At 60.5% G+C, this 26,734-nt stretch overlaps 2 protein-coding genes across 5 annotated transcripts; one reads left to right on the top strand and one right to left on the bottom strand.

The window, feature by feature from the left end:
- Window positions 1-1,669: 1,669 nt before the first annotated feature.
- Window positions 1,670-17,518, top strand: KCNH3 (potassium voltage-gated channel subfamily H member 3). The gene is made up of 14 exons (XM_035002729.1): window positions 1,670-1,844; window positions 2,321-2,455; window positions 3,742-3,875; window positions 4,310-4,553; window positions 4,932-5,089; window positions 5,176-5,383; window positions 9,163-9,444; window positions 9,731-9,930; window positions 10,387-10,636; window positions 14,057-14,274; window positions 14,996-15,327; window positions 15,692-15,798; window positions 16,396-16,472; window positions 16,586-17,518. Exons 1-14 carry the CDS (start codon window positions 1,715-1,717, stop codon window positions 17,180-17,182), a joined length of 3,072 nt encoding a protein of 1,023 aa, XP_034858620.1. The 5' UTR covers window positions 1,670-1,714; the 3' UTR covers window positions 17,183-17,518.
- Window positions 17,514-26,704, bottom strand: MCRS1 (microspherule protein 1). Of its 4 annotated transcripts, XM_035002731.1 has the most exons (15): window positions 26,529-26,635; window positions 25,221-25,340; window positions 24,561-24,699; window positions 24,076-24,214; window positions 23,349-23,507; window positions 23,089-23,198; window positions 22,037-22,145; window positions 21,666-21,804; window positions 19,458-19,533; window positions 19,145-19,173; window positions 18,940-19,032; window positions 18,689-18,771; window positions 18,445-18,532; window positions 18,072-18,199; window positions 17,514-17,953 (listed from the first exon to the last, which is right to left on the bottom strand). In XM_035002731.1, exons 2-15 carry the CDS (start codon window positions 25,228-25,230, stop codon window positions 17,867-17,869), a joined length of 1,389 nt encoding a protein of 462 aa, XP_034858622.1. In that variant the 5' UTR covers window positions 25,231-25,340; window positions 26,529-26,635; the 3' UTR covers window positions 17,514-17,866. The 4 variants fall into 4 exon arrangements, with proteins under 4 accessions (XP_034858622.1, XP_034858623.1, XP_034858621.1 ...); XM_035002732.1 differs by lacking the exon at window positions 25,221-25,340 and having other exon boundaries at window positions 26,529-26,704; XM_035002730.1 differs by lacking the exons at window positions 25,221-25,340; window positions 26,529-26,635 and adding an exon at window positions 24,887-25,133.
- Between the last annotated feature and the right edge of the window lie 30 nt (window positions 26,705-26,734).

The raw sequence follows: 26,734 nt of genomic DNA, 5'->3' as shown, positions 1-26,734 counted from the left end.
CTCCCCCGGTGCTGAGCCCCCGCGCCCCGGAGGGATGGGGCGGGCGGCTCCGGCCGCCTAAGATGCCGGCCATGCGGGGACTCCTGGCGCCGCAGAACACCTTCCTGGACACCATCGCCACGCGCTTCGACGGCACGCGTGAGTCTGACCTTCGCCCCGCTGGCTCCCAGAGAAGCCGTTTCCTGCCAGGGTTCCCGCAGGTCCCGCACCCCGACATCTCGGCCTGGCGCCCTCTGTTCTCACCTTCCCTCCCCAGTGCCCCGCTTTTAGCCGGGACCACTGTCTCCTTCCAGACGCCGTTTCCCAAAGGTTCAGGGTCCACTCTGCCCCAGGTTGGTCAAAAACAGCCAGAAGTCTCCCGGTTTGGGGCCCAGGATGCCATTTGTTGGCGAGGGCGCGAACCCCGACCTAGTCAGTCTAACTCACCCCATCCCTGTGTCTGGCGCTATCCTACCGACTACCATGGAAGTGGCGGGGCGGGGGCGGGGGGAGAGGCAGAGGAGCGGTGCTCAGGGACAACCGGAGGGTTCAAAAGACGGATTTAGAAAAGAGGTTTGCCAAAGGAGATGGAGTAGGCGGGATTAGGAGCGCAGTGTTAGTCCAAGCTCACCTCACCGCCTAAACTCTCCAGCCCAAACCCACAGAACCCCTCTAGACCCAAAAAGCTAGGTTTGGGTAGTCCCACCAAGACTGGGGAAGTTTGGAGTAGGTGACCAGAGCTTCTGGATCCTGGGTCCCCAGGGCTCTGAACACATGGAAAGTGGTGCAAACCCCCTCCCTTCTTCTTCTCCCTCACACTCACCCCCCAGTGGGGCTTCCCAGCTCTCTGCTATAGTCCTCCATGGTCTTGCATTTTCTGATAGGGGGTGGGAGCCCATCACTGAGCACCCCCTCTCCAAACACACACACACACACACACACACACAGGCTTCTCCATCTGCTTTGCCCTGCGCTTGGCTCCTGCAGCCTGCTGATTCAGTGCCCTCCACTCCCCAATACATTCCTGGTTCCAGGCTGTGCTGTTCAGCTACAATTCTTACACCCCCATTCTCAATCACATCCACTAATTCCTGAGCCAGGTCCGGCAGCTGGGGTTCACACAAGGGGTGCAGAATGGAAGGTGGCCTGGACTGCCTCCCATCCAGGTGGGTCCCAGCGAGAGGAGCCAGACAGCCACCCTGGGTACCTAGCTGATGAGCAAACCTGGCAGAGGTAGGAGTAGGGCTAGGCTGCCTAGAGCTGGTTGTGCAGTCCTCCCCTGGGGCAACCCAACCCTACCTTTACCCCAAGCTGCTCAGGACACAGTCTGGAGGGCACAGTTCCCACACAGGGCTGCATTCACCAACCTCCGTGTTCACATGTGTTGAGTCCTGAGTGCACACATACACACACTGCTAGGAGTGGACTCCGTACATAGGCGACACACTGATTCTGTTTATAAACAGCGCCTGCCCTAACCCCCAGGCTCAGACACACACACATACACACACACACAGAGGGTTCTTGGGCTTTGTGACACCACACTTTGGTTGCAGGCATTTAGGAAAGGAGGGGTGGTAGATCCTGGGCCCCTTCACCCCATGCCTCCTCTGAGAGGTGCTCTCTTGCAGACAGTAACTTCGTGCTGGGCAACGCCCAGGTGGCGGGGCTCTTCCCCGTGGTCTACTGCTCTGATGGCTTCTGCGACCTCACGGGGTTCTCCCGGGCCGAGGTCATGCAGCGGGGCTGTGCCTGCTCCTTCCTCTATGGGCCAGACACCAGTGAGCTTGTCCGCCAACAGATCCGCAAGGCCCTGGATGAGCACAAGGAGTTCAAGGCTGAGCTGATCCTGTACCGGAAGAGCGGTGAGGGGCCACCTGGCCAGCCCACCTCACTTTTGAGGTCTCACCCAGCCTGGCACCCACTCCATCTACGGTCCCTGTGTTCCATCCCCATCATCTCCATCTCCCCATCTCCCCCCATCTTCCCACTTACCCATTTCCTTCTCCACCCCATCCACTGCCCCTGGCTTCTCTCTTCCATCTTCACCTTAGCCTCAGCCTCTACTCAATTTCCGATCTTGGGTTTCTCACCCGAGCAGAGAAATGTCCCCGTCTCAGCAGGACAGATCTATGGACACACATGTCTGATGGTCATCTCTGCTCTCCTTTGCTTTCCTCGACCCTGTTCCATCAAGCCCTGTCCTAAGTGGAGCCAGGCTGCCCCCCGCCCCAGGAAAGCCCTGATCCTGCCTGTGTCTTGGCCAGGGCTGGCAGTGGGACCTCTGTCACCTCAGGCAAGGTGACGATAGGAGCTGGGCTGAGTCTGTCTTTGTGCCCAGGGCTCCCATTCTGGTGTCTCCTGGATGTGATACCCATAAAGAATGAGAAAGGGGAGGTGGCCCTCTTCCTGGTCTCTCACAAGGATATCAGCGACACCAAGAACCGAGGGGGCCCCGACAACTGGAAGGAGACAGGTGGGTGCCTGTGGCGCTGTTCATTTAGCTGCTGTGGCTGGCTGGCTGGCACGTTGGGCACCTCAGGCCTGGGCGGGGCCTTGGCACCCAGCTCGGGCTTGTGGGTCCCCCCACCTCCTTGCATTCATTAACTCCTGCTTTGCTGGGTGAGAGGCCTATGCTGCCCTCATTTCCACGTGCCCAGGTATGGAAAGCTTGTTTCCAAAAGACCAGTTGAGACAAAGTTGGGAGGTTTGGTTTTTTTTTTTTTTTAGATTTTATTTATTTGCGAGAGAGAGAATGAGAGACAGAGAGCATGAGAGGGAGGAGGGTCAGAGGGAGAAGCAGACTCCCTGCTGAGCGGGGAGCCCGATGTGGGACTCGATCCCGGGACTCCAGGATCATGACCTGAGCCGAAGGCAGTCACTTAACCGACTGAGCCACCCAGGCGCCCCAAAGTTGGGAGTTTTAAAGTCCACTTTGCTAAGAAACTGAGAGCAAACAAACTCCCCTAGTCCCACTGAGGTACCTTTTTCTGACCAATTCGTGGGGCTAAGCGCAGATCCACCTGGTTCCTTTCCCTCCCACAGACCTGACTCGGAGCTCCAGCCAAAGCCTGCTTTTTTTTTTTTTCCTAAAGATTTTATTTATTTATTTGTCAGAGAGAGAGAGAGCACAAGCAGGGGGAGTAGTAGGTAGAGGCAGAGGGAGAAGGAGGTTCCCCACTGAGCAAGGAGCCGGGTGCAGATTCAGGACTCAATCCCAGGACCCTGGGATCATGACCTGAGCCGAAGGCAGATACTTAACTGACTGAGCCACCCAGGCATCCCTAAAGCCCGCTTTTATCCTCCTAAAAGGCATCCTAAAGCCCTCGTGTATCCTCCAAGGGCTGGCAGAGGCCTTTGACCAACTCAGAAAGCTGTCATCAGAAGCTGGCTTTGCCACTGGGGATGCCAGGGGTACTCTCCATTCCCCACTCCCCACCCCCAGCCCTGGGAATCATCTCCCTACTCCTCTCTCAGGCCTTTCCCTATGGAGATCCTCTCCTGCCTTTGCCTTGATCCAGACCTCCTTCTGCTGGAAGCAGGCATGGGGAGGAGCATCTATAAGCACCCACAGGACTGCCCATTGCTGGGGCTGGCTAATGCCCCTAGAAATGAGGATGCTGGAGCCCCCAACTCTAAACAGACTAACTGGTCCATGAGTCAGACCAGCTCATGGGCCAGCAACTGGTGTCCTAAACCCAAGACCCTAGCTGGGGTGTGCAGGCACTCCCGCCATCATCCTCATGGGCCCCTCTTTTGCAGGTGGTGGCCGGCGCCGATATGGCCGGGCAGGAACCAAAGGCTTCAATGCCAACCGGCGGCGGAGCCGGGCTGTGCTCTACCACCTGTCTGGGCACCTGCAGAAACAGCCCAAGGGCAAGCACAAGCTCAATAAGGTGGATTGCGCACAAGGGTGTGTGTTTGGGGGGCAGGGTAGGGGCAAGCTGAGGAGATGGAGGAGGGGAACGAAGCCCACCAGAGGGAGGATGTCCAGGGGACCACCCAGGCCCTACCAGCGCTTAGGGGGTTGTGAATGAGGGAGGGAAGGAATGTCAAATGCCTGATCCATCAAAGATACAGTCTTGGCCCTGGTGGCAGATGGGCCTTGGATCAATATTGGCTCCTCCCCCAAGCAGTGGTGTGACCTCAGCTAAGTCTGGCCTCCCTGATCCTCAGTCTTCTGATCTCTAACAAGGGGACTCTAATGCCTGTGTCAGAGGTAGCTTTGAGTATGCAGGGAGAGAAGGTGGATGCCTGTCCCAGGCCCTATCCAAACTCAGTCTCTGCCAATTTCCTGTCCTCCCGGCCGGACCTGCCCTGCCTCACTCAGGGGGTATTTGGGGAGAAGCCAAACTTGCCCGAGTACAAAGTAGCTGCCATCCGAAAGTCACGTTTCATCCTGCTGCACTGTGGGGCACTGAGGGCCACTTGGGACGGCTTCATCCTGCTCGCCACCCTCTACGTGGCTGTCACCGTGCCCTACAGCGTGTGTGTGAGCACAGCCCGGGAGCCCAGCGCCGCCCGCAGTGCCCCCAGCGTCTGTGATCTGGCCGTGGAGGTCCTCTTCATTCTTGGTACGTGTGCCCTGTGCCTCCCACCCCACCCTGCACCGGGCACCCCTCGGGCTCTGATGGGGAGAGTCTGCATGGCTTCCGTGCCTGCTGACGAGTGTCCCCCATGTCCTCCCCGTTTGAGACCTGTGGGCTTTGACATCAAACCTAGGTTCCAAACATGTCTCTACTGCTAATGGGTTATCAGACCCTGAGCTGATTGTTGCGCTCCAAGCCTCAGCTTCTCCCTCCATCAAATAGGCACAACAATGTCCACCCTTTAGAGTTCTGTGAGAAGGAAGATGGTCGGGGGCCCAGGACAGTGTCAGATACTGAGCAGGTGCCCAGTAAGGTGTGGCTCCTCCTCTACCCCATGCTAAGTCCCACCCGGACTTCCTGCAGACATCGTGCTGAATTTCCGCACCACGTTCGTGTCCAAGTCGGGCCAGGTAGTGTTTGCCCCAAAGTCCATCTGCCTCCACTACGTCACCACCTGGTTCCTGCTGGATGTCATCGCGGCGCTGCCCTTCGACCTGCTACATGCCTTCAAGGTCAATGTGGTCAGTGCGGCCGGGCTGGGTGGGCTCTGGGGCAGGGTGGGTGGGGCCTGCCCTGGGGTGACCTCCCCGCGTGCCCCCCACCTCAGTACTTTGGGGCGCACCTGCTGAAGACGGTGCGGCTGCTGCGCCTCCTGCGCCTGCTCCCGCGGCTGGACCGCTACTCCCAGTACAGCGCCGTGGTGCTCACCCTGCTCATGGCGGTGTTCGCCCTGCTCGCCCACTGGGTGGCCTGCATCTGGTTCTACATCGGCCAGCGGGAGATCGAGAGCAGTGCCTCGGAGCTGCCGGAGATCGGTACTGGAGGCCTCCAGGGGGCGGGGGGGTGTACGTCCGTGTCAGGGGAGCATGTCTGCTCGAGCGTGTACGTCAGGAAAACGTGAGTCCAAGTGTGTGTGTGTGAGCTGATCCATGTGCAAATCTGCCTCTGCAGGCGTATCCGGGGCATTCGGGCAAGTGCGGATGTGTTTGCGAGGAGAATGGGGGCCGGCGCGCCCGCGCGCGTGTGTGGTGTGTGTGTGCGCACGGGTGTGAGCGTGACAGAGCCACGCCCTTGAGGCAGGCCTGTTCTTCAGCAGTTGGGCATAGTGGGGAAAGCCCAGTGGGCTGCCCAGGGGGGTCCCGTTCAGCCATCATGGTCTCCTTGTGGCCTTAGTTTTTGTCCCATTCCCCAGGCCCCTGCCCAGCTGAGAACCGCACCCCTCTCGGGAGAAGGCGTGCGGGGAGCTGCTGCCCTCCTGGGCGCCTCTGATGCCTGGTGCTTCCCCAGCACCCTCCGGGAATCCCGGTCATGCACCCCGCCTGCTGAGGCCCTGCCCCGCTCTCCTTACCTCTAGGCCCGTCTCTCTCAGCTGCTTCTCCGCCCTCCCCCAGGCCTCAAATGCAGCCTTTCTCAGCGCCCCACTGGTGTCTTCACTCTCCTTCACTTCACCTCCACTGCCACTCTCCCTCTGCTCGCCTCCCACTCACATCTTAACTCCTGCCAGGAAGGCTCCCACCCCCACCTCTCCACCCAAAATGGCAACTGGCAGGTCACGGGGACCTTCTGGGGCCAAACCCTCATCTCCTTGAAGTCCTGTGGTACCCGACCCTGCTAACCACACTCCTTTGAACTGCTCTACTTCTCTGCCCTGAGCAATGCGGCGCTCACCAGCCTCGCCTGCGCCGGCCCGTCTCTTCCCCTCACCTAGTGCCTGTGATCCCGCCGAGGCCCTACACCGTCTCAGCTTCCATCCTCCCCCTAACTCCAAACCCTTCCATTCCAGCCTGTTCTAATTCTGCATACCCTGAGGCTCCAAAACCGAACACACGTCCTTCCTCCCATGCCCTCCAGCCTTCTCGTGGCTTCCCAGTAACTGGCCTGTGGTGCCCGGTCTAGTCAGCGGGCAACAGGCCAGCTGCTCAACGGGCCTGGCATGACCATCTGCTCCTTGGTGGGATCATCAGGAGCGCAGGTGGGCCTTAGAAACATGCTCTGATCTGTTCCCAGGGACGAGGAGGCTCCTGCAAATCCTCTCTCTCTCACCAAGCCCTTGGAGACTGATGTGTGGCCCAGAGGCCCAGTGGATATTCCCCAAAGCTCTAGTTGCTGAGCACATGGAACCGGGATGCTCCAGGCAGTGTCAGCACCTGCCCTTGGCACCTGCCCTGCCCAGAGGGATGCTGTGGTGGAGGCGGCTCTGGGGTCAGACGGCCACCCAGCAAACACAGTCAGTGGGCTGGAAGATAGATAATTGTGATGCAGGACCCTGATCCCAAAGTGGGCTGAGACACCAAATCCCCGGGTCAGTTCGCTCCCAAACAGGACCCACCAGATGCTCCGAGTCATGCATCCATGTGGCTCCTTGTTCTGACCCCCTTACAGAGGATGCTCAGCTGACATGAAGAATATCTTTGGCTCCTGGAGGGGCTCTGAGTCCCACCATGGAGAACATGGGCAGGTGGGAGGCAGGCTGTTTTGCAGATACACATGTTAATTCTAGCACCCTTGAACCCTAAGCTTTCGAGTGATTTCATTTTATTTGGGGCTGATTCGAGCTCACATTAGGGGAGTTTCCAAGTCCTTCACATCATCATCTCCTCCTTTCTCCAGAGAAACTACTCCCCAGCGGGGTCAGAGCCACACCCAGACCTCCCAGAATCCAGCCCCAGAAGGGATGTCTGGAGGGCGAGTGGCGCCCCCTCCTAGTTCAGCCCTGGTGGGAGGCACCTTCTCCTGGCTTCTCTGCCTTGGTTCTGGTGCTCCTCTGGCCATGGTGTGGACACAGTCCCTTCCCCCCATTCCCATTAGCCCAGTGGAGATGGGCTGGATTTTCAAAAGATGGTACTAAAAACTGAGGGAGATCCCTCAGGGCATTTCTCAGTACGAAAGCCACCAGCCTCCAGAACAGCCTCCCCACACCACCAGCTCCAGGAGCTGCCAGTGCCCCATAGCCAAAACAGAGAGGACAGCCCCTTCTGCCACCCTCCCCTCATCCTCCTGCTTCTCACCCCTTGCCCTCCACCCTCCTTACCTGGCAACTGGCTTCAGGTCAGGGGCCCAACTGAATAGTGGCTGAAGAGTTTTTCACAGGAGGATGAGTGCTCACCTTGGCTCAGGCCTTAACATATCTTACCAAATTCTAAGAATTTGACGCCCCCAGTGTGAACCCCACATTCTAGCTAAGCGGAGATATTTGCCTGCACTGGTCTCCATCTCTAGGGTTGGCCCACTCTGGCCTTCCCCTAGGTCAGGAACAACCTTCTCTCAGTTTCTTTGAATCAAAACTCTACCCATCCTCTGAGACCAAGCGCCAGTGTTCCCTCTTTCAGGAAGCCCTCTAGCCCTAACCCATAGCATGTTAGTTTGAACCCCATCACATGGCACTCAGGTTTGTGCATGAGGCACATGTTTGTGAGATTGCTGAATGAACGGCTCCAGGGGTGAGGAGGGGTGTGGAGATCTCGGGGAGCAGAGTGTGTAAGGTGTTCAGGAGAGTGTGGAGCAGGGAGGCTGGGGGTGTCCAGGTGGGGGGCAGCAGAGTGCATGCAGAGAGGCGAGTTCCACTGCAGCCTGAGGTCCTGAGCCCACCTCTGCACTTGCCCTCTGTTTCTCCACTCTGGATCTGCCCTCTCTCCCTTGCTCCCCTGACTCCCGGCTCTGCCAGGACCCCTGGGACCCCTGTGGACCCCAGGAACCCCCATCCAACACCCGAGAATTCCCACAACCTTCCGGCTAGGCTCCGAGTGACTCTGAGCAGCCAGAGCTCCTGAGAGACCCCAGTACACAGCCCCACCTCCTGCCAAGGCCAGGCCAGGGAACGTGTGATCAATGGCGAGACTGGAGCACTCTCCAGCTTGGGCCGGATGTCCCAGGCTGGCCCGTGTGCGCAGGCGTGTTCAAGAGCCTCTGTGCGCGCACAGGTGCCTGCCTGCCGGTGGCCTTTGAGTGTGCTCACCCGTGTGCTCGTGCTCACCTCCTACCTGGGTGTCCGAGCGCAAGCACCCGTGTGCCCTTGTCTCTCTCCCAAGTGCGCACAGGCTTCTTCCGTGTGAGTGGCTGGCCGTGCACCTGTGAATGTGCTCACACGTGTGCGTCCTCATCCTCTCGACTGTGCCGAGCACGTCCGTGGCCTTGGCGGTGCTCGCGCGCGCGTCCACGTCGGCGTGCCTGAGAGCGCGTCCGGGGGGCTGGGCGGTTTGCGCGGTGGTGGGGCCGCGTGAGGGTGAGGCGGCTCCCGGAGCAGGTGAGCCGAGAGGAGCAAGAGGAGTCTGGGTGGACGAGGTAGAGGAGGTGGCATCCAGCTGGGCCTGTTCCCTGGGGGTCGTGCCAGCCACGGGGAAGAGGGTGTGTGCTCCTTGCTCGGCGCCGACAGACCCCGGCCGGGAGGCCACAGCCGCGTGCTCACGTGCTTGTCTGGGGCGGGGTTGAGGGGGCGGGCGGGGCTGTGCTGGACTGGCAGAGCGGCGGGAAGACTTGGGCGGTGGATCTGCGTCCACGTGTCCCCCGCGGGGCTGGGGCAGGGACAGTGGGCACCCTGGGCCTGCAGTGCAGGCCTTGCGGTCCGAGGCTCAGGCACGCCCGTCCCCTCCCCCAGGCTGGCTGCAGGAGCTGGCCCGCCGACTGGAGACGCCCTACTACCTGGTGGGCCAGAGCCCCGCCGCAGGGAACAGCTCGGGCCAGGGCGACAACTGCAGCAGCGTCAGCGGGGAGGCCAACAGGACGGGACTGGAGCTCCTGGGCGGCCCCTCACTGCGCAGCGCCTACATCACCTCCCTCTACTTCGCGCTCAGCAGCCTCACCAGCGTGGGCTTCGGCAACGTGTCCGCCAACACGGACACTGAGAAGATCTTCTCCATCTGCACCATGCTCATTGGCGGTGAGGCCTGCTGCTCTCCCGCCCACTCTCAGCCCTCTGACCCCAGGCGGCCCCCATCCGCGCCTCCCCCAGGGTCCCCAGGTCCTTCCTAGCGGTTCTTCTGCTTTGGGGGACCCGAGGAACACAGACCCAGGGCCAAGGGAGCCCCCCTGGGCTATAGGACTCCGTGCCACACAGTGGCCTGTGCCTGGCCCAGGAGCCTGTGGGGGCGGGGGGAGAGGACAGATGTGCCCAGCGTGGTGTCAGGCCGGGCCTGGAGGTGACCCCCTGTCGCCACCCTCCCCAGCCCTGATGCACGCGGTGGTGTTTGGGAACGTGACGGCCATCATCCAGCGCATGTACGCCCGCCGCTTTCTGTACCACAGCCGCACCCGGGACCTGCGCGACTACATCCGCATCCACCGCATCCCCAAGCCCCTCAAGCAGCGCATGCTCGAGTACTTCCAGGCGACCTGGGCTGTGAACAACGGTATCGACACCACTGAGGTGCGCAGGCCTCCTGGGGGGCCCTTCCAGCCTTCATTCCTTGGAGGAGTATGCGCTTGGCCTAAAATCCCCAGGAGTGGGCTGGGGGGCAAGGAACGCTGAATTTTGGCTTCCGCGCTACTCGGGGGTTGGGGGGTTGGGGGGTGGGTGGGGACTGGGGGGAGACAGTAGTATGGGGCAGAGGGTGGTCAAGAAGGCTTGGAGGGCTTTCTCCACCCTCGCTAGGCCTGGGGGCTCTGCTCACTGACATCCAGGTGTGGGCCCGGAGGAGGAAAGCCCAGCTGCTCGCGGCGGGCTAAAGTGATTGGGAGCGAGGCCGAGGCGGCCCCCCTCACTGACTGTACCCCGTGTAGAGCCTCGGGTTGCTCCCCAGGCCTGCAGGGATGTAAAGGAGCTGGCTGGAGGCTGCCCTCCATTCTGCCACCACCGACCTCCCCACGCCCCCCCCCCCCCCAGCTGCTGCAGAGCCTCCCGGACGAGCTCCGGGCAGACATCGCCATGCACCTGCACAAGGAGGTTTTGCAGCTGCCCCTGTTTGAGGCCGCGAGCCGCGGCTGCCTGCGGGCACTGTCCCTGGCCCTGCGGCCCGCCTTCTGCACGCCGGGCGAGTACCTCATCCACCAAGGGGACGCTCTCCAGGCCCTCTACTTCGTCTGCTCCGGCTCCATGGAGGTGCTCAAGGGGGGCACTGTACTCGCGATCCTAGGTGTGTGGGGGCAGGAGGGGACGCAGGGCCTTGCGGGAGGCGGGTGGAACGGGGGCCCCCTCTGCAGAAGCACGGAGAGAGGACACAGTTAAGGCGGCCCCGGGAAACAGCCAGGATGGAGCCGGGAGGAGCCGTGGAGCCCAGGGCAAAGCTCACAGCGGGCCCAGTGACCACCAGGTGGCAACACAAGGAGCTGGGAACTGTGCTGCAGGCGTGCGAGGCTCCCTGAGTGCAGACCCAGCCCAGAGCCGAGGAGGGGGTGGGGGGATCAGCATTTCCCCGTCAAGGAGGAAGAGCAGTGCTGGAGAGAGAGCTCAGGCAGGGCTGCGAGGGGCCCGTGGGAGCTCTCCTGGCGGGACCGGCCACGGCCGGTCACAGAGCAGGCAGGGCCCAGGGCACGGGTGGGTGAAGGCAGGGCTCAGACTCTGCCTGTATACTTCCCTTCGTGGCCAAAGAAGGAGGTGGAGATGGGTCGTCCAGTCCCTGGACGAGGAAGAAGAGCTTGCAGGTGTGTGGAATGGACGTCGTTAACAGTGCTGACCCTGAGTCTCGCAGGCGGGCTGGCACTTAGGTGCTTCTGTTCACACAGACCTCGCAAAACCCATGGCAGGGGCGCTGGTGTCAGGCCTGTTTTGCCTGGAAGGAGCGGGGGGCTTGGAGAGGTTCATAAATTGGCAGGAGGGGTTGGAGCCTCATCCACCAACCCTAAAGCTCAGGTTTCATTCACTGTGCTCTCAGGCGCTTTGCTCGAGGAGAGCTGTGTCCCGAAGAAAGGGCACGATTTCAGGGTGGCAGGACGCACACACGAGGCTTTAGGAAGGCAGGTGCAAGCGCTTTGGGAAACAGGGCTGCACAGCTCCCCAGCTGTGGGAGGCTCTCAGCAGTGAACCCAGCAGGTGCAAACTCTGGGATCGGCTTAGGTCATGGAGGGCCTCGCCCAGGAGATGGAAGGGAGGTGAATCCTCAGCCAAGGACTCGTAGACTCACTGTGCAGATGGCTGACCCCTGGAGGGGCTGAGGTTTGTCACTAACCTGGAGAATTAAAAAGACCAGACAACCAGCAGCTACTGTGTGTCCCTCTCCTCTCCCTTGAGGAGGGTGATCTTCCAACAGGAAAAAGAAATACCATAAAGGGGGTCTGGGAGGTAAGAGAGGCCAGAGGCTGCCACACCTTTCACTTTGAGTCTTTTTTGAGTTTGGCTGCTGGGCCTAGATGCCTCTTATGCCAGGACTCTGAGCGAATGGAACTATGGCCACTCACATGTTGCTGGCAACATTAAGAAATGAGGGAGAACCGGAGAGATTCAGAAGGGCAAACAGATTTTGACAACTGCAGACTGGTCAAGACTGTCGGGCGGATTATTAAACAGATGGTTTTCAGCTCGGAGCCGAGGAAGCCGTGAGGCTGGGAGCTGGCATCAGTCCTGCAAGAACGATTCTTCCCTGATGCCAGGAACAAGGGTGCAGAATAATGTTCACTATTAAGACGGATCCCTAAGGATGTCCCCCGCCTGTGCCCCAGGCCTTTGCCTCACTGCCTGTGTCCCCAGCACCGGAATTTTGCCACCTTTGATCCCTCGTGTTCCTGCTGAACCGTTTCAGCTGTTGACGTGACAAGGGTCTGGATGCCCTGGTGAATTCCTGGCTCCCCACCAGCCGGTTTTCTACTTTGCCTTCACCCCCGCCCCCACCCGCCTCCTTAGCCGGACGTCCAGGGGCTTCCTGCCTGTTGCCAACTGCGGAGGCTCACGGTGCAGTGATTCTGGCCCCTACCTCCGTGTCTGAACTGACAGCTAAGCACCCACAGTCAGCTGTGGGGGCAGGAGAAGAGGCGGACTGGGTGCCGGCGCCAAGAAGACCTGAGGGGGCCGGAGAGCTGAGAGGTTCCAGCTGAGAGGCCAGCCTGCAGAGCCGTCTCTGGTCTGAGACCAGTGGCACGGAGCTCTGTCCTCGGTCTTGTCCTTTTTCTCAATCTGTCTCACCTTTTGGATGAAGACAAAAAAATACACACTTCTCCTATTTCCAGATGACACACACAAGGAGAGAGAGCTCATTCATCAGATGAGCACATGGAGATCCAAACAGCTCTCAGAAGGAACCAGAAGGATGGCCCCAGACCAAGAAAATACGATTTAACAGCGATGCCTTCTACACTTAAGTTTGAGCAAAAGTCCAAGCACATTTACAGGAGGCTGCTAAGCTCAGTTCTGCAGCAGGAGGCGGCCTGCGGCGGGGGGTGGCAGTGATCCATCTTTTTCCTTGAGGGTAAGGAAAGGCTTCCCAGTCTTGTGAACTCGGACAGTGGGTTGGGCAGTGAGTGGGCTCTGCCGAAGCGCCCACCAGCATGCCAGCCCTGTTGGAAGCCGTCTGTAGGGCACTCTTGTCCGGAGGGCGAGGACGGAAATGAACTTTGATTGGCCGTCTCTGTGTCAGGCGCTTTACCTGCCCTAACTTGTTTAATCCTCGCGTGTCCCTGATGGGAGACACTCTAGTTCATGGATTCTTTTTCTTTTAAAAGATTTTATTTAGTCATTTGACAGAGAGAGACACAGCGAGAGAGGGAACACAAGCAGGGGAAGTGGGAGAGGGAGAAGCAGGCTTCCCGTGGAGCAGGGAGCCCAATGCGGGACTCTATCCCAGGACCCTGGGATCATGACCTGAGCCGAAGGCAGATGCTTAACGACTGAGCCACCCAGGCGCCCCTAGCTCATTGATTCTAAGATGCACATTTCTTCCCTACAATTTAACCTCTCCGAGATGGGGATGCAGACTGTAATTGATGTCATTGTACAATGCTGTCGGCCAGGTGGCAGCCTCAGCTGGGTGGTGGGAAAACCCTCCATTGACACCTTCTGGTAAGATCCAGAAAGCACCACGACTCAGTCCAACACAAAATCAGTCGTGCAAGCACCAGGGCTCATGGAGATGAAGTAATGTGGCCGCCTGACAGCGCTGTGCCCCACGGGGCACTAACCTCCAGGTTCCTGGACAAGCCCCGCCTGAATCACCTGTGAGGCTTGAACAATATCGGATGGTGGGTCTCCTGTAGGTATCATGAATCCGTAGGTAGAGATGGGGCCTGGGAGTGATTGGCTTAGCTGTCGTAAGGGATTCGGAGCTACAGGCAGCCTGGGGACTGCTCAGTTGTCTTAGAGCTAAAATTCAAATGGGTCCAGCACAGTGGCTTCGATCCCGGATGTGCTTGAGCACCTGGATCTCAGTGCGTCTCACTCCAAGCCTGCCCAAAGAGCCGGGGGCAGGCAGCCGGGGTTGGCTAGGGCCTGGGCACCCTCTCTGTGCTGGCTCTCAAGGCCCCACGGAGCTCACAGGGGAAGCTCAGCTGCCTCTGCTTGACTCCCCTGCCCAGGGCCGGGGGGGGGGGGGGGGGCAGGGCTCACTGACCTCTGCTTCCGCTTCCAGGGAAGGGTGATCTGATTGGCTGCGAGCTGCCCCGGCGGGAGCAGGTGGTCAAGGCCAATGCTGACGTAAAGGGGCTGACCTACTGCGTCCTACAGTGTCTACAGCTGGCTGGGCTGCACGAGAGCCTCGCACTGTACCCCGAGTTTGCCCCACGCTTCAGCCGGGGCCTCCGAGGGGAGCTCAGCTATAACCTGGGTGCCGGTGGAGGCCACGCAGAGGTGGGAGCACTGGGAATGTGTGCAGAGGGGGCTGGGGTGCCAGGGGCCTGAGGAGGTGGACAGAGGTTGGGTTTAGGAGGCACTGTGTGAGCGTCTGGCCTGGTGTTAGCAGCGCCACACGTCATGGGGGGTCTACACTCTCCCGTCTCCTGTCCCTTCACACCCACGCTGTCCTTTAGCTCCCACCGCCCTCCCGGCTCTCCCTGGCCCATCTGAGACGGCCTGGCCTGGTCCACAGCCAAGTCTTAAGGGATGGAGGCTGAGGGCCGCACATGAGGGATGGGACCCCCGGGTAGGGCCAGGCACTTGTCCTCCGGGCCGCCTCTGAAGAGAGCCCTGTGGCTCCCCCGGCTTCTTCACCGTGAGAGAGAACTGTTCTGAGGGGCTTTGAATTTTCCTGGCTTGTATCATTAATTCCAAACCTGTTTTTAGCACGGTGTTCTCCTGGATAGTTTGGTTAGCCTGAGGGACCAAGTAGAGGGGTGGTGTATCCACATTTGGCTAGAATTTTGAGAGGCAGCAAATTCCGTCAGGGCTTGTGGCTTTGTGGTGGCAGCAGAAAAGCAGTCCCCGCCCCCCATACACACCTGAGCCTCTTCCTCTGAGGGTGGGAGATATTGGGCATCCAGTTTAACAAAGATGGCTCCTTCTAGGGAGAAGAGGTCGGGGTGGGGCACAGTAGGGCTATCCATGCCGCTTCCCTGTCCCCCACTGTCCCCAGGTGGACACCAGCTCCCTGAGTGGCGACAACACCCTTATGTCCACGTTGGAGGAGAAGGAGACGGATGGGGAGCAGGGCCCCACGGCCTCCCCAGCCCCAGCCGATGAGCCTTCCAGCCCCTTGCTGTCCCCCAGCTGCACCTCCTCCTCCTCAGCTGCTAAGCTGCTATCCCCACGTCAAACGGCGCCCCGGCCCAGGCTGAGGGGCAGGGGACGGCCCAGCAGGGCAGGGGCTGCGCAGGCTGAGGCTGGCCCCTCTGTCCACCCTCGAAGCTTAGAGGGTCTGCAGCTGCCCTCCGTGCCATGGAACGTACCCCCGGATCTGAGCCCCAGGTAAGCAGGCCCTGGGCCACTGCACTCTGGCAGAGGTGGTGGGGATAGGGCTGGGGCCTCAGCCGGACAGCGTCCTCCTCCTGCCTGCCTCCTCCAGGAAGTCTTCTTGGACTCTACCTTCCTGTGCCGCCCCCGCCCCCCCACCCCACCATTTGGTGCCTGGCTGTTCACTGCTTAGAATTCCCGCTGTGTCATGTTGCTCAGGTTTGGATCCCTAGCAAAACCGCAAGCTCCTAAGGAGAGGGCCCGAGTGTTACCTGCCCCGGGCCCTGGGCTCCAGGCTCCTGCCGCTTGTGTGCGTGGTTGCCGGTGCTGCAGCGGCTGCCTGCGGACTGATCTGTCGCCCTGGCCCCTGTGTCCGCAGGGTAGTCGATGGCATTGAGGACGGCTGTGGCTCCGACCAGCCCAAGTTCTCCTTCCGTGTGGGGCGGTCTGGCCCCGAGTGCAGCAGCAGTCCCTCCCCCGGGCCAGGTACTGGGGCGCGGGTTCCAGCGGGGCTGGGGGAGGTCGGCAGGGCTGCCTCTTGGCCCGGGAAACCTGAGGGGCTGGCGGGGTCCAGCCTTCCTGCCCTCTTGCCCTTCTCAACCTACACGGCTGGGCGGGCCAGTGCGGTGGGGAAGACCAGCCCCCGCTGCCGGAAGGCCGCCGGGTCGCGGCTCGGCCCCCTGCGGTCAGCTCTCGGCGGCGGGGTCCGGTTCTCGCCCCAGCTTCTGGTCTGTAATACGGCGGTTGTGCGTGTGAAGTAAGATGATGTTGCTACGACCCCGGGGAGGACAGAGGGCTGTGAGTGGCCCTGAGAGTGGACCAGGGAATGAGCGCCCCGGAGCGCTCCCGTGTCTGGAGGACAGGCACAAAGAGCAGCTTCCCGAGGGGAAAGCGCCGGGCAGCGTGCCCGAGATCCCCGGCGGTTTGGGCAGAATTCCGCAGCCGGGGCAAGGCTGGAAGTGGCCGCTGCTGGCGTCCGGTCCCGCCAGGCCACGGCGGTCTGTGCTAACTGGGGCAGGGGCCCGCGCGCCGGGCCATCTCCGCTTCGCGGTGCCGGCTGCTGACTCGTCCTCCTGTTCGCAGAGAATGGCCTGCTCACTGTCCCCCTCGGGCCTGGCGAGGCAAGGAGCACAGACACCCTGGACAAGCTGCGGCAGGCGGTGGGTGAGGGGCGAGCTGGAGGCAGGGAGGGGGGAGGGGCGGGCACTGCTCTTGGTGTGAGGTCCGGACTCCTCTAACTGGGAGCTCTTTCCTCCTCCCTCGCTCCCCAAAGGTGACAGAGCTGTCTGAGCAGGTGCTGCAGATGCGGGAGGGCCTGCAGTCACTTCGCCAGGCTGTGCAGCAAGTCCTGGCACCCCACGGGGAGAGCCCTTGCCCTCGGGCAGCAGCAGAGGGGCCGTGCCTAGCCAGCGCCTCCGGGCTCTTGCAGCCTCTGTGTGTGGACACTGGGACATCCTCCTACTGCCTGCAGCCCCCTGCTGGCTCTGTCTTGGGTGGGACCTGGCCCCCCCCTCGCCCGGGGCCCCCTCCCCTCGTGGCACCCTGGCCCTGGGGCCCCCCAGCATCTCAGAGCTCCCCTTGGCCTCGAGCCACAGCTTTCTGGGCCTCCACCTCTGACTCTGAGCCCCCGGGCTCAGGAGAACTCTGCCCCGAGCCCAGCACCCCTGGTTCGCCACCTCCTGAGGAAGGGGCTAGGACTGGGCCACCAGAGCCCATGAACCAGGCTGAGGCTGCTAGCACTGGAGAGCCCCCACCAGGGTCAGGGGGCCTGGCCTTGCCCTGGGAACCCCACAGCCTGGAGATGGTGCTTATCGGCTGTCACGGCTCTGGCACAGTCCAGTGGACCCAGGAAGAAGGCACAGGGGTCTGACTGCCAGCCCCAGACCTCCGTGTTGCCAGACATGCTGCCATCTGCGGCCCGGCCTGAACGCGGGGCGGAGGAAGGGGGGCAGCCACCCCTCCAGGACTCTGTGCTGCCCGCCCCCCCGGCTCAGGGTGGGGAGCCGGAGAATTAAAGAGCCTCAGGGGCAGGCCCCAGGCTGGGAATCTCTGGGCCCCTCCTCAGCCTACTCCTCTGTTTCCCTCTGCGGGATGGGGGACAGAGGCCTGAGGCCAAGGAGGGATTCTGCCACCCCCTGCATGTGTCCCTGCCTCACCAGTCCCGTTTTTTATATTAAAAAAAAATAAATAAAAGGAGCTACTTTGGAACTTGGTGCTTTTTATTTACAAAAGAAGAACAATAATACAGGAAAAGTCTGAAGCTAATCAGTTGGAGACAAAGGGGCAAAGGTGGGAATCTGAGGGGAAGAGGGCGGCCTGCAGAGAGGGGAGGAGAGGAGGGGCTCTGGCTCTAAGGAAGCCGGAGGGTTCCAGCCTCTAGGGGCTTCTCAAGGACCAGCCCTGCCTTCCCACAGAGGCTCAGATCATTGGGCCGGCAGTTGGGTCTACTCCTGCCCACTATGGTTTTTCCAGGAGCCTGAGTTCCCAGCTCCAAGGGGCTGGAATGGCAGGGAAACTGAGGCCAGAGAGAGCACACGGGTCCTGCCCCCACTCCTCACTGTGGCGTGATCTTGGCAGCCTCGGCCCGAATAAGGGCAATGAGGTCCTGGTTGATGAGGAAGACGAATCTCAGGCTGGCAATCTATGGGCGGGAAAGAAGAGTGGCTTGAGGACAGGGGTGGGACTGGGGGCCAGGCCCACGTCCCGGTTCCCCACGGCCCTGGTCTCATCCTGACCTCTCCACCTCCCTCTCAGCTCACCTCCACCACGGAGTTGTTGCTGAGGCGCCATTTAGAGCCACACAGCACAGGCCGCCCATCAATGTAGATGGGCCGCCGGCCCTCATTGGCAATGAAGAAATCACCGTTATTCTTCAGCTTGATGACTCCTGTGGGGATGAAGGGGCGACGGCGGATGAGGAGACAGGGAAGGCCCGAAGACAGCCTAAAGGCCCCACCCACATGCTTCCCAGGGACAGGCCAGAAGGCCCCCATGAGCCCCAAGTTAGAGATCTTGAAATACCAGCTGCTCAGCCCCAGCTGCTCCATGAGGGCTCCCAGGGAGACCAAGCCACAGGGCCGGAGGGCAGCGAGAGGCTGGGAGGAGCACCCTCGCACTGCTTCCTGTTGGTACCTTGCTTCCGGGAGATCTTCCAGGCTGGACCCTCCAGAGACAGGTCCACGTCAATCTGGTTATCCTTGGTGGCTCTGCCCAGGGTGATCTGGGGAAAGGGGGCAGGTGAGGGCTGGGATCTGAGGAATGGTCTACACAGGCCAGGGAAAGAGGAGAAGTGAGGGACCAGACACAGGAAGGTCGGCGAGGGCGAGACCGGCAGAGGAGGGCAAGCTGCGGGAGCAGACGGGCTGGGCCCGCTTACCTCTCGAGAGCGCATCAGGTACCGCACCATGCGGCCCCGCAGCACGGCCAGCGTCTGGTTGTCGAAGTCAGGAGAGCTCATGCCTGGGGGAGGAGCAGAGCCCGTGTCAGGCAGGGCCCAGCCCTCGCAGCCACGGGCGGAAGGCAGGCAGCCAGGGGCCCGGGGAAGGAGGGGGCACCCAGCCACGCACGCGCAGGGGCCCAGGGTGGGGCGGAGGGAGCGGGGGCGCGGCCCCCCGGTCCCCGCCTCACCTGTGATGCTGTCCACCAGCACCTGCCACTTATGCAGCTCCTGTTCCAGCTGTCGGATCTCTCGTTTCTGGCGCCGGTCGGCCACGGTCAGCTCTGGGGGGGAGGGGCGGTAAGGAGGGGTACTCTGCGGTCACCAGCTCCTCGTACTGGTCCTCCGCGCCGGCACAGGCTTCTACCCCCTAACCGTGCCCCCGGGTACACTCACCATGCTCCAGGACCTCATCTCGCATGTCCCTGTGCGGGGAGAAGGACGAATCAGGATCTGCTTCCAGCTCACCTGCCCCTACCAGCAGGGGCTACTTGGCGCATTCGGGGGTCCCCCAGCCCCTCAGGAGGCTGCTCTTCTGGCCTTGGGCTAGCCTCCTTCCCCGGGGGTAGGGGTGGGGGGCTCAGCAAGGAGACCAGGTGACGAGCGGAGCATGAGGCTGAGTGTGGGCTGGGCACGGTTCTCTGCAGCAGGAGGTAGGGCCGGGCAGCCCCGAGCGCTCTGTCCCCTGCCCGGGGCCCCAGCCACTCACTTGAGCTTACTGTCATCAATCAGGTCCTCTGCGTCAGAAAAGTTGAGCACTTGGTCCCCCTTGGGCAGCGGCTGCACTGAACAAAGGACGGAGAGCTGGTCAGCGCCGCCGCTCCTACTCTGCCCAACGCTGCGGGCAGTGACTGAACCAAGGGGACCAACTGGGAAGACTGGGCCTGTAGGGACAGTTCTGCGCCGAGAGCAACAGGTTAACAGAGCACAAGCCGTATCAGGCAGCGAGCTAGTTTGACACAAAGCGTTCCTGACGTTAGCTAAGGGCAGAGGCGCTTCTAGAAAGAAAAGGGAATTAAAGTTGACCTCCTGTGTGCGTTTTTCAGAGCGCAGGGGCTCTGCATGGCCGTGAACAAAGGCGGGCGGGCTCTGCTGTCCGCCCCCCTGTACCGTGGCCAGACGCCTACGGGAACGAGCGCTCACCACGGGCCTCGGGTCGGGACAGACCCAGGATGCAAGCTCTGCTCTCCTGATTCCAAACCCACATGGCTCCTCTAGCCCATCACTCGCTCCCTGACGTTTTCTGCCCCACGCGACGGGAGGAGAGGCGCGGCCCGGCCAGCCCCGCCGCCCGGTGCCCGATGTGACAGGAGCGTCCCCCCTCTAGCCGCTCGCCGACCGTGGGTCAGGGCGTCTCGGGGGCCATGAGATGAGTTGTCATTTTTTCCAAAAATATGAAATGGAATAGAATATTAGAGTCCATCAGATATGTTGAGGATAGTTTCATGCAAGTTCTTCAGGTTTTCCACTGACCAAACTATCAAGGGGCTGGAGCCGCCAAACTCTGAAAACTGCTGCTGAGCTGCTCCCAGGACCGCGGTGACAACTAGCTAGTGGCCAGGACGCCACTGGTTGAGGAGTCTGTCAACCCCGGGGGTGTCGTCACTGCCTGCCCGGGAAGCGAGGGGGGAGCTGCACAGGAACCACAAGCGCTCCACCTGCCCCCCAGCTCCCCAAGGTCAGACCGTGTGGGAGACAAGGGACTGGGGTGGGCCCCCCCCCAGCCGGCTCCCCCCGCCCCCCGCCACAGCTGCCTAAAAGCCCACTAACCGAATACTCAACCGACTCGAGAGCGAAGCAGCGTACATGCCCGTTCTTAGGGCCTCACGGCACCAGCCAGCCGAGGAGAAACCCAATACCCACAGACAAGCCTCGTGAGGAGAAAAATTCAATCTCTAAGTTACACAAACTAACTTTCCAAGAAGCTAGCTCTAGCAGCAAAAATAGACTTTACCCAGCGTCCACTCTCTCTGCGGGAATGCAGTGACGCCTGAGCCTGAGCCCGAAGCAGAGATATGGAAGTTGCAGGAATGAAGCGAGCAGCCCACTAAATTCAGAGATCCTCAGGAAGAAAAGATGGGGCCCTCCCTGACAAGATTTCCTAAAATCCTCCTGCAGGAGTTTCTTTTAGTAACCAGGAGCAGTAGGACCCAGGGAGCAGGTGGGGGGCATAGGCACAGCCTCATTTCCAGAACAGCGTGAACTCTGGAGACGCTGACGGCCAATACCGTCCAGAAGTGAGAGCGGAGAATGTCTGTACTATGACGTACGATGAAAGGCTGACCCCGAGTCCCAGACGGAACTGAGGAGTTGCACCCAGTTTCATCAGCTGACCTTCCCAGTACCTGTCACTGGGAGTGAGAGCCTGCTGGTGAGCGAAGGGAAGCAGAGGGCCTTCGGGCCCCCGGGAGAGGAGGAAGGCAGAGGGCCTGGGTGTGAAGGCCCAGTGGGGATTTCTGAATGGCTCCAGAGCAGCGAGAAGGAACAAGAAGGAATGCGGAAAGAGGGAAGGGGCAGAAAGACTTACAAAAAGTACCATCTCCAGGATACCAGCATCTCCAGGGAGGGAAACGGGGAACGGTAAGCAGTGAAGGGGACTTTCACATTTTATTCATGTTTCAATGTCATTACGTAACGGTAAAATAGGCCAAAAATGACAACAAAAACAGGAAATGGGATACACCCCTGCCATCTGGACTTTCTGCTCGGGATTCCAGACAAGGCCACCCTTACCACGCTGCTGAGTATCATTCCAGCCACTTTCCTTCCTTCTGGAAGGCACTGGTTTTGCCGCAGGGAGGTGCAAGACACCAGGGGCCACTGAGGGATCCGTTCCTGGGCACCTGAGGGCAGCCGGGCCCAGACCACCTCACGCACATGCAGCGCACCCACTCTGCCAGCTCCCGGAGCCAGTTACCTGTCTGGTCCTCTAGCAGGTAATACTGCTTCATGAGCTGCCAGTGGGCCTGCAAAGCCTTGGCGGTACGGGCCAGGTAGAAGGCATCGGGGTGTCTGTGCAGCAGGTCCTGGAACGTCTCCAGGGTGGGCTGGCTGGTCTGGAGGACAAGGAGCCTGTTCTCAGCACCTGGGTTTGCTCATTCTCATCTCCGCCTTACCACCCCCACCCCCCGCCCCCACCAGGAGCTGGAAGAAGAGGGAGCCAGTCTTGGCTCTTCCTGAGGACCCCATCCACAAAGGCCCCTGCAGGGCATGTTTCCAGGCAACGGGGCCTCCCCACATCAGTAGTCTTCCCAGTGCTCAGGCCCCTACCCTGCCCGTCAGCCTTACCGATCCCACTTTGCTCAGCAGCTGTTCCTCAGCCTTGCTAAACAAGGCCTTGCTCTGGATGGCCGCAATGGCTTCCGGGTGCAGCTGTCTCATGGCTTGGCAGGCCAGCCTGGGGGGTATGGGGGGGGGGACGGGGTTGTGAGAAAGAGGGCAGGGTTGAAGGGAGGGTGTCTAGCAATCTGGGGTTCCTGCAGGCCTTTGAGATCCAGAACTAGAGACCAGGCCCTCAACAGGAAGAGCCCAAGGCTTAGCACAACGCCTGTGGCCTCATGGGTTTGTTGAAAGCATAACACACACAGGTAACTCAGCCAACTGAGTTTCCAGTGTTTACTCCCTTGCAGAGACTCAAAGGCACAGCCCGCAGAGGCCAGTTGAGGGAGACCCTGAGACCAGCTCCTGCTCCCTCCCCAAGACCTTCCTCTTTACTTGGCCAAAGCTACCACCCACTGTCCACCACATCCTCTTTCCAAAACTGAGCCCCGCCCACTTCCTGGCTGTCAGGACCGAGGCTACAGATTAAGTGGTGCTAGGGACTGCGGAGCAGAAGACGGGTGCTAAGCATCCGACCAACTCTGACGACGATAAATGAAGTGGCTGAGCAGGAAGAGTGCGCACCGCATGGGCGCACAGGTTTACTTGGAACTTGGACTTTTAGGGGCCCTCGTATTCTTTTGTTCCAATTCCCTCTTATGGAGAAAGAAATTATGGGAGGTCAGTGTGGAAAGGTTGGAAAGTGACCTGCCCCCAACCACAACGCACACAGTGGTGGAACCAGGGCTCCTGGCACTCATTCAGGTGTTTTTTCCCACGCTACTTCTTCAGCTTCCAGATCCCCTCGCCGCTAGCATCAGGCCAGGACCAGCAGGGTTGGCAGCAGGAAGAAGCTTCCCTCCCAAGCCTGGCTGGTTTCAGCATCATCCCAGAGGGTGCAAAGTCCCATGAGTCCTGCCTCCCAGGCCCCTCCCTTGGGCTTTTGTATAATTCTGTCTGTTCTAGGAGCCAAATTCTGGTGCTCCCAGTACCTCCCTGCTGCGGGAGCCAACCCCACTCACTTGGAGATGACAGGATCGTAGAGCAGGGCGTACCAGCGCTCCTGGACCTCCCGAAGGGTGAAGCGGCAGCTGAACTTCACGCCCAGGTGGACCGACGTCAGGTCGTTGGTCTGCAAGGCCCCCGATGGGTTGGCCCCAGCCTGAGAGCTGGGAAGAACCCTTCGCTTGCTACCCCCAGGGTGCTGCTGGGCTAGTCCGGGGGCTGGGGACCACAGGCTGGGGAAGGAGGGGAGCGTGCAAGCCGCGCTGGGACGCATTACCTGCAGCACGGCGTGGATGAGCAGGAGGTCATCCGCCGGCTTCCAGCGGCCCAAATCCTTGGTCACCTGAAGCGGCTGTTTGCTCTTCTTCACACGCTTCGTAAGTCCGGGCGTTGGCGCTGGGCTGGGCGGCACAGGAGTGCTAGGGGCCTTGGACACCTGGGCAGAGAACAGGAAGAGAATGAGCTCAAAGCCAGCATTGGGGCAGCTTGGGCTTCAGGCCCTGAGCTTCCCATACTGCGTGTGGCAGCCCAGCCTCCTAGTCCCCCCACCCCCGAAGTACTTCTACATGGTCCTTGACCTTATGGGGTCTTCTCTTTGCTGGTGACACCCTCAACGCCAGAGTGGAGGGTGGGTGGGGAGGATACCAGGAATCCACTCTGACTGGTATGGTGTCTAGGGCCAGAGCAATGCCACCTGGGGGTTATTTTTACACCCAGCAATGCTGGGAACAGGCTGTCTGCTCCCAGAATAGATGCACGCTCTATGCCTCCCACACAGAATGTGATACAGGACACACTGACAGGGTGTGTGTGTGGGGGGGGGGGTGCGGCAAGAAAGGGGGAGTAGGGAGAAGAGATGGGCTCCCAGAAGGGAGGCAGCTGAGGATGGGGCTGGGGCCACCGGATTTCCTCACAAGTCTCCTCTGGAGTGCTCTTGCCAGCTGGCAAAGGTGGTGGGGAAATACAAAATCTGGCCCCCGCCCCCACATCTTGCAATCTCTCACCTTCTTCTTCTCACTGGAGGAAGGTTCACTCCCTGAACAGCGCCCTGGTTCCACCCCACTGGCCCCCTTCGCCCGGGTAGAGGACTTAGCCAGGCTGCTCTCCACCAGCTCATCGTCAAACTTCTTCCTCTTGATGAACCTGTGGAGAGTCCGACCCATTGAGCATCCCTTGCCCGTCCTCCTCATACCCACGCGCACACACCCAGCCTCTGAGACAGTGCGGGGTCCCGGCTGGCTGCTAACTGCCCCAGCACAGGGGACAGGGCACAGAACTGCTGCACTCCTCCCCTCTGAGATGACAGGGTACCGCGCCACAGATTTCATGTCAGAGACCAGGGATCTCCCTCCCGTGCTCAGCAGGAAAAGCCCAAAGCTCTGCCATCACTTAGGCCCCACAGGGGCTCAAGTAGCCATTCCCAACAGTGGCTAAGGCATGCAGCACCTAACGTCCTTGCCCAGGCCCTGACCCTCTGAACCCTTCCTACCTGGAGGAGCTTCTCCGTTTAGGGATGGTGCCCAAGGCCTGAGAGGAAGCCCGCTTCTGCCCTGCCAGCGACTCCTCATCCTCTGAACGGCTGGCAGTGCCTGATGCCATCAGAGATGAATCTAGCAGCCCCTGAGAATCTAGAAAAAAAGAAGTGGTGAACTCAGGTCTCCTAAGTGCCCAGCAGAGCCTTGAGCCTCTGAACATGGGACCCCTCCTCTGCCCCTCCCCCCCCACCAGCCCTCCTGGCCCTTCCCCTGCTTCCTTGACATTTGAGGTTTTATGGTGGGAGTTCCTTGGCCATCCAGATCCCATCTGGGCTCAGACCTGGCCCAGACCTTCCACGCTGGGCAGTTCTCCCGGTGCCACGTGTCATGTCGTGCAGCACATGGTGCTCAGGTCAGACTGGTGATGCCGACACACCAGAGGCTCTGGGCATAACTGCTCCCTCTGCCATCAAAATGCAGCCATGCCAAAGAGCGCCAGCTCAACAGCAAGTCAGTCAACTGCGGCCTCTGCCGAGAGGTACGTGGGTGGTGCTGGCCCAGGGGGAGGTGGCAATGCCCAGCCAGGACGAAAAGACATACGTGCCAGGCACGGGGTGGAATCAGCAGATGCTTGGCGCCTGAGCGTTTGGGGAGCTGGCCCGGCCTCATACTACCTTTGTCCATCCTCTTACAGTCCCAAAGCCACTGGTTCCAAACCACAGGGCTAGGAGGAAGGGTCCCACAGGCTCATCCAAGGATTCTGACCAGGTGAGCTTAGAGGCTGAGAGGAGATTCTGCAAAGGAGAAGTGAGGCTCCCTGAGGCACAGGTTTCCAACGGGCCAGCCTCACCTCCTTATACTGGAGCAGCTCCCCCAGGATCCCATAAGCTAGGGAAGACACAAGAAGAGACACGAGGCTCTATTCTGCCAATATGACACTGATAAACCAACAGCTTTCTAAAGGTCACCAGCATCTTTGAGAATATAAAAGCTATGCACTCCACAAAAATGTACAAACACATAGCATTTTAGGGGGTCCACGGACCTCTATGATTCTACTCAGAGTCGCGAAGTGAAGGGCCTCGACTATAAACCAGCACGAAACAAGGGACTACTGGTTCACTTCTTATCGCCCGTCGCTGCCCACTCAGTTCAGTAGCACTCCCCTTGCCCTCCCAAGCCAAAGCAGGGAAACGGAGATAGAACTCCGATTAGTCCATCTCTCGCTCTCTTTTTTCCATTTGCAGCTTTGGCTGAAGATTTAGTGGGTGGTTCCGCGTGGAAGCTAAAAAATGCGGTTTGGGAACTGAGCAAGTATCAACGGCCCTGGGGCGCCTGCTCCTAACCCCGGGAGAACTCAGGTACTGGGGACTCTTTGGGGCGTGCCGCTTGCGGGCCCCGCCCCTTCAGACCAGGGCGGCTCTCAGCACAGCTTTCCCGCCCTGCCCCCAGGTGCGCTGGTCGCGCCGCTCCGCTCTGTAGGATACGGCTGGATATCTTGACACCTGGGGAGCAGGTGAAGGGCCTGATTCCGCGGGCTGGCGGAGGCTAAGTCTGCACCCCCTGCCTTCCCCCACCCCCGTTCTCCCCCGAGTGCACACCCAAGGTAGGGGATTAGTGCAGGTCTGTTCCGGGAGCTCGGGATGAGAGTGGTGAAGTCAGCCCTGCAACTCAAAAGCAAAGCACCGAGTGCACCCCGATGCTTTCGCAGCCCTGGTTTAAGCCCCACGGGCTGGTGGCGAGGGAGAGGGAGTAACTCCCAGGCCAAGTCTCACCCCACCTTCGGCTTGCCACCTTTGCGCATGCGTAACATCTCGGACCACATTCTGGTCCGGTCCGGCTCACGCATGCGCAGATTTTCAGGGCGCTACCGGGGCGGGGCCCCAAACACTGTGGGGGGTCTTCCCCCGCGGCACTCTGGAAAACTCCATTTCGCCCCAAACTCTGCTCAGAACCCTCGGAAGCGAACCGCGAGGTCTCACCATTCCTAGGCTGCCAGCTCCAACAATTTCTCCGCGGCGACAGCAGCAGCCGCAGGGCCAAACCCGGCTTCCGTGAGGCACATCCACTTCCGGGTCTGCGAACTAGGGGCTGCCCGATCCCTTCCGGTTCGCCCCGGGAACGTGACGAAGGGGGCGTGGTCACCGCAGGGACCGGATCACCGTTTTGCTAACAACCGAAATTAAAG

The sequence above is a fragment of the Mirounga leonina genome, unplaced genomic scaffold (assembly GCF_011800145.1).
Source record: "Mirounga leonina isolate KUSES-001 unplaced genomic scaffold, KU_Mleo_1.0 Mir_126, whole genome shotgun sequence".
NCBI lineage: Eukaryota > Metazoa > Chordata > Mammalia > Carnivora > Phocidae > Mirounga > Mirounga leonina.
This window is presented reverse-complemented; position numbering and strand designations above follow the sequence as displayed.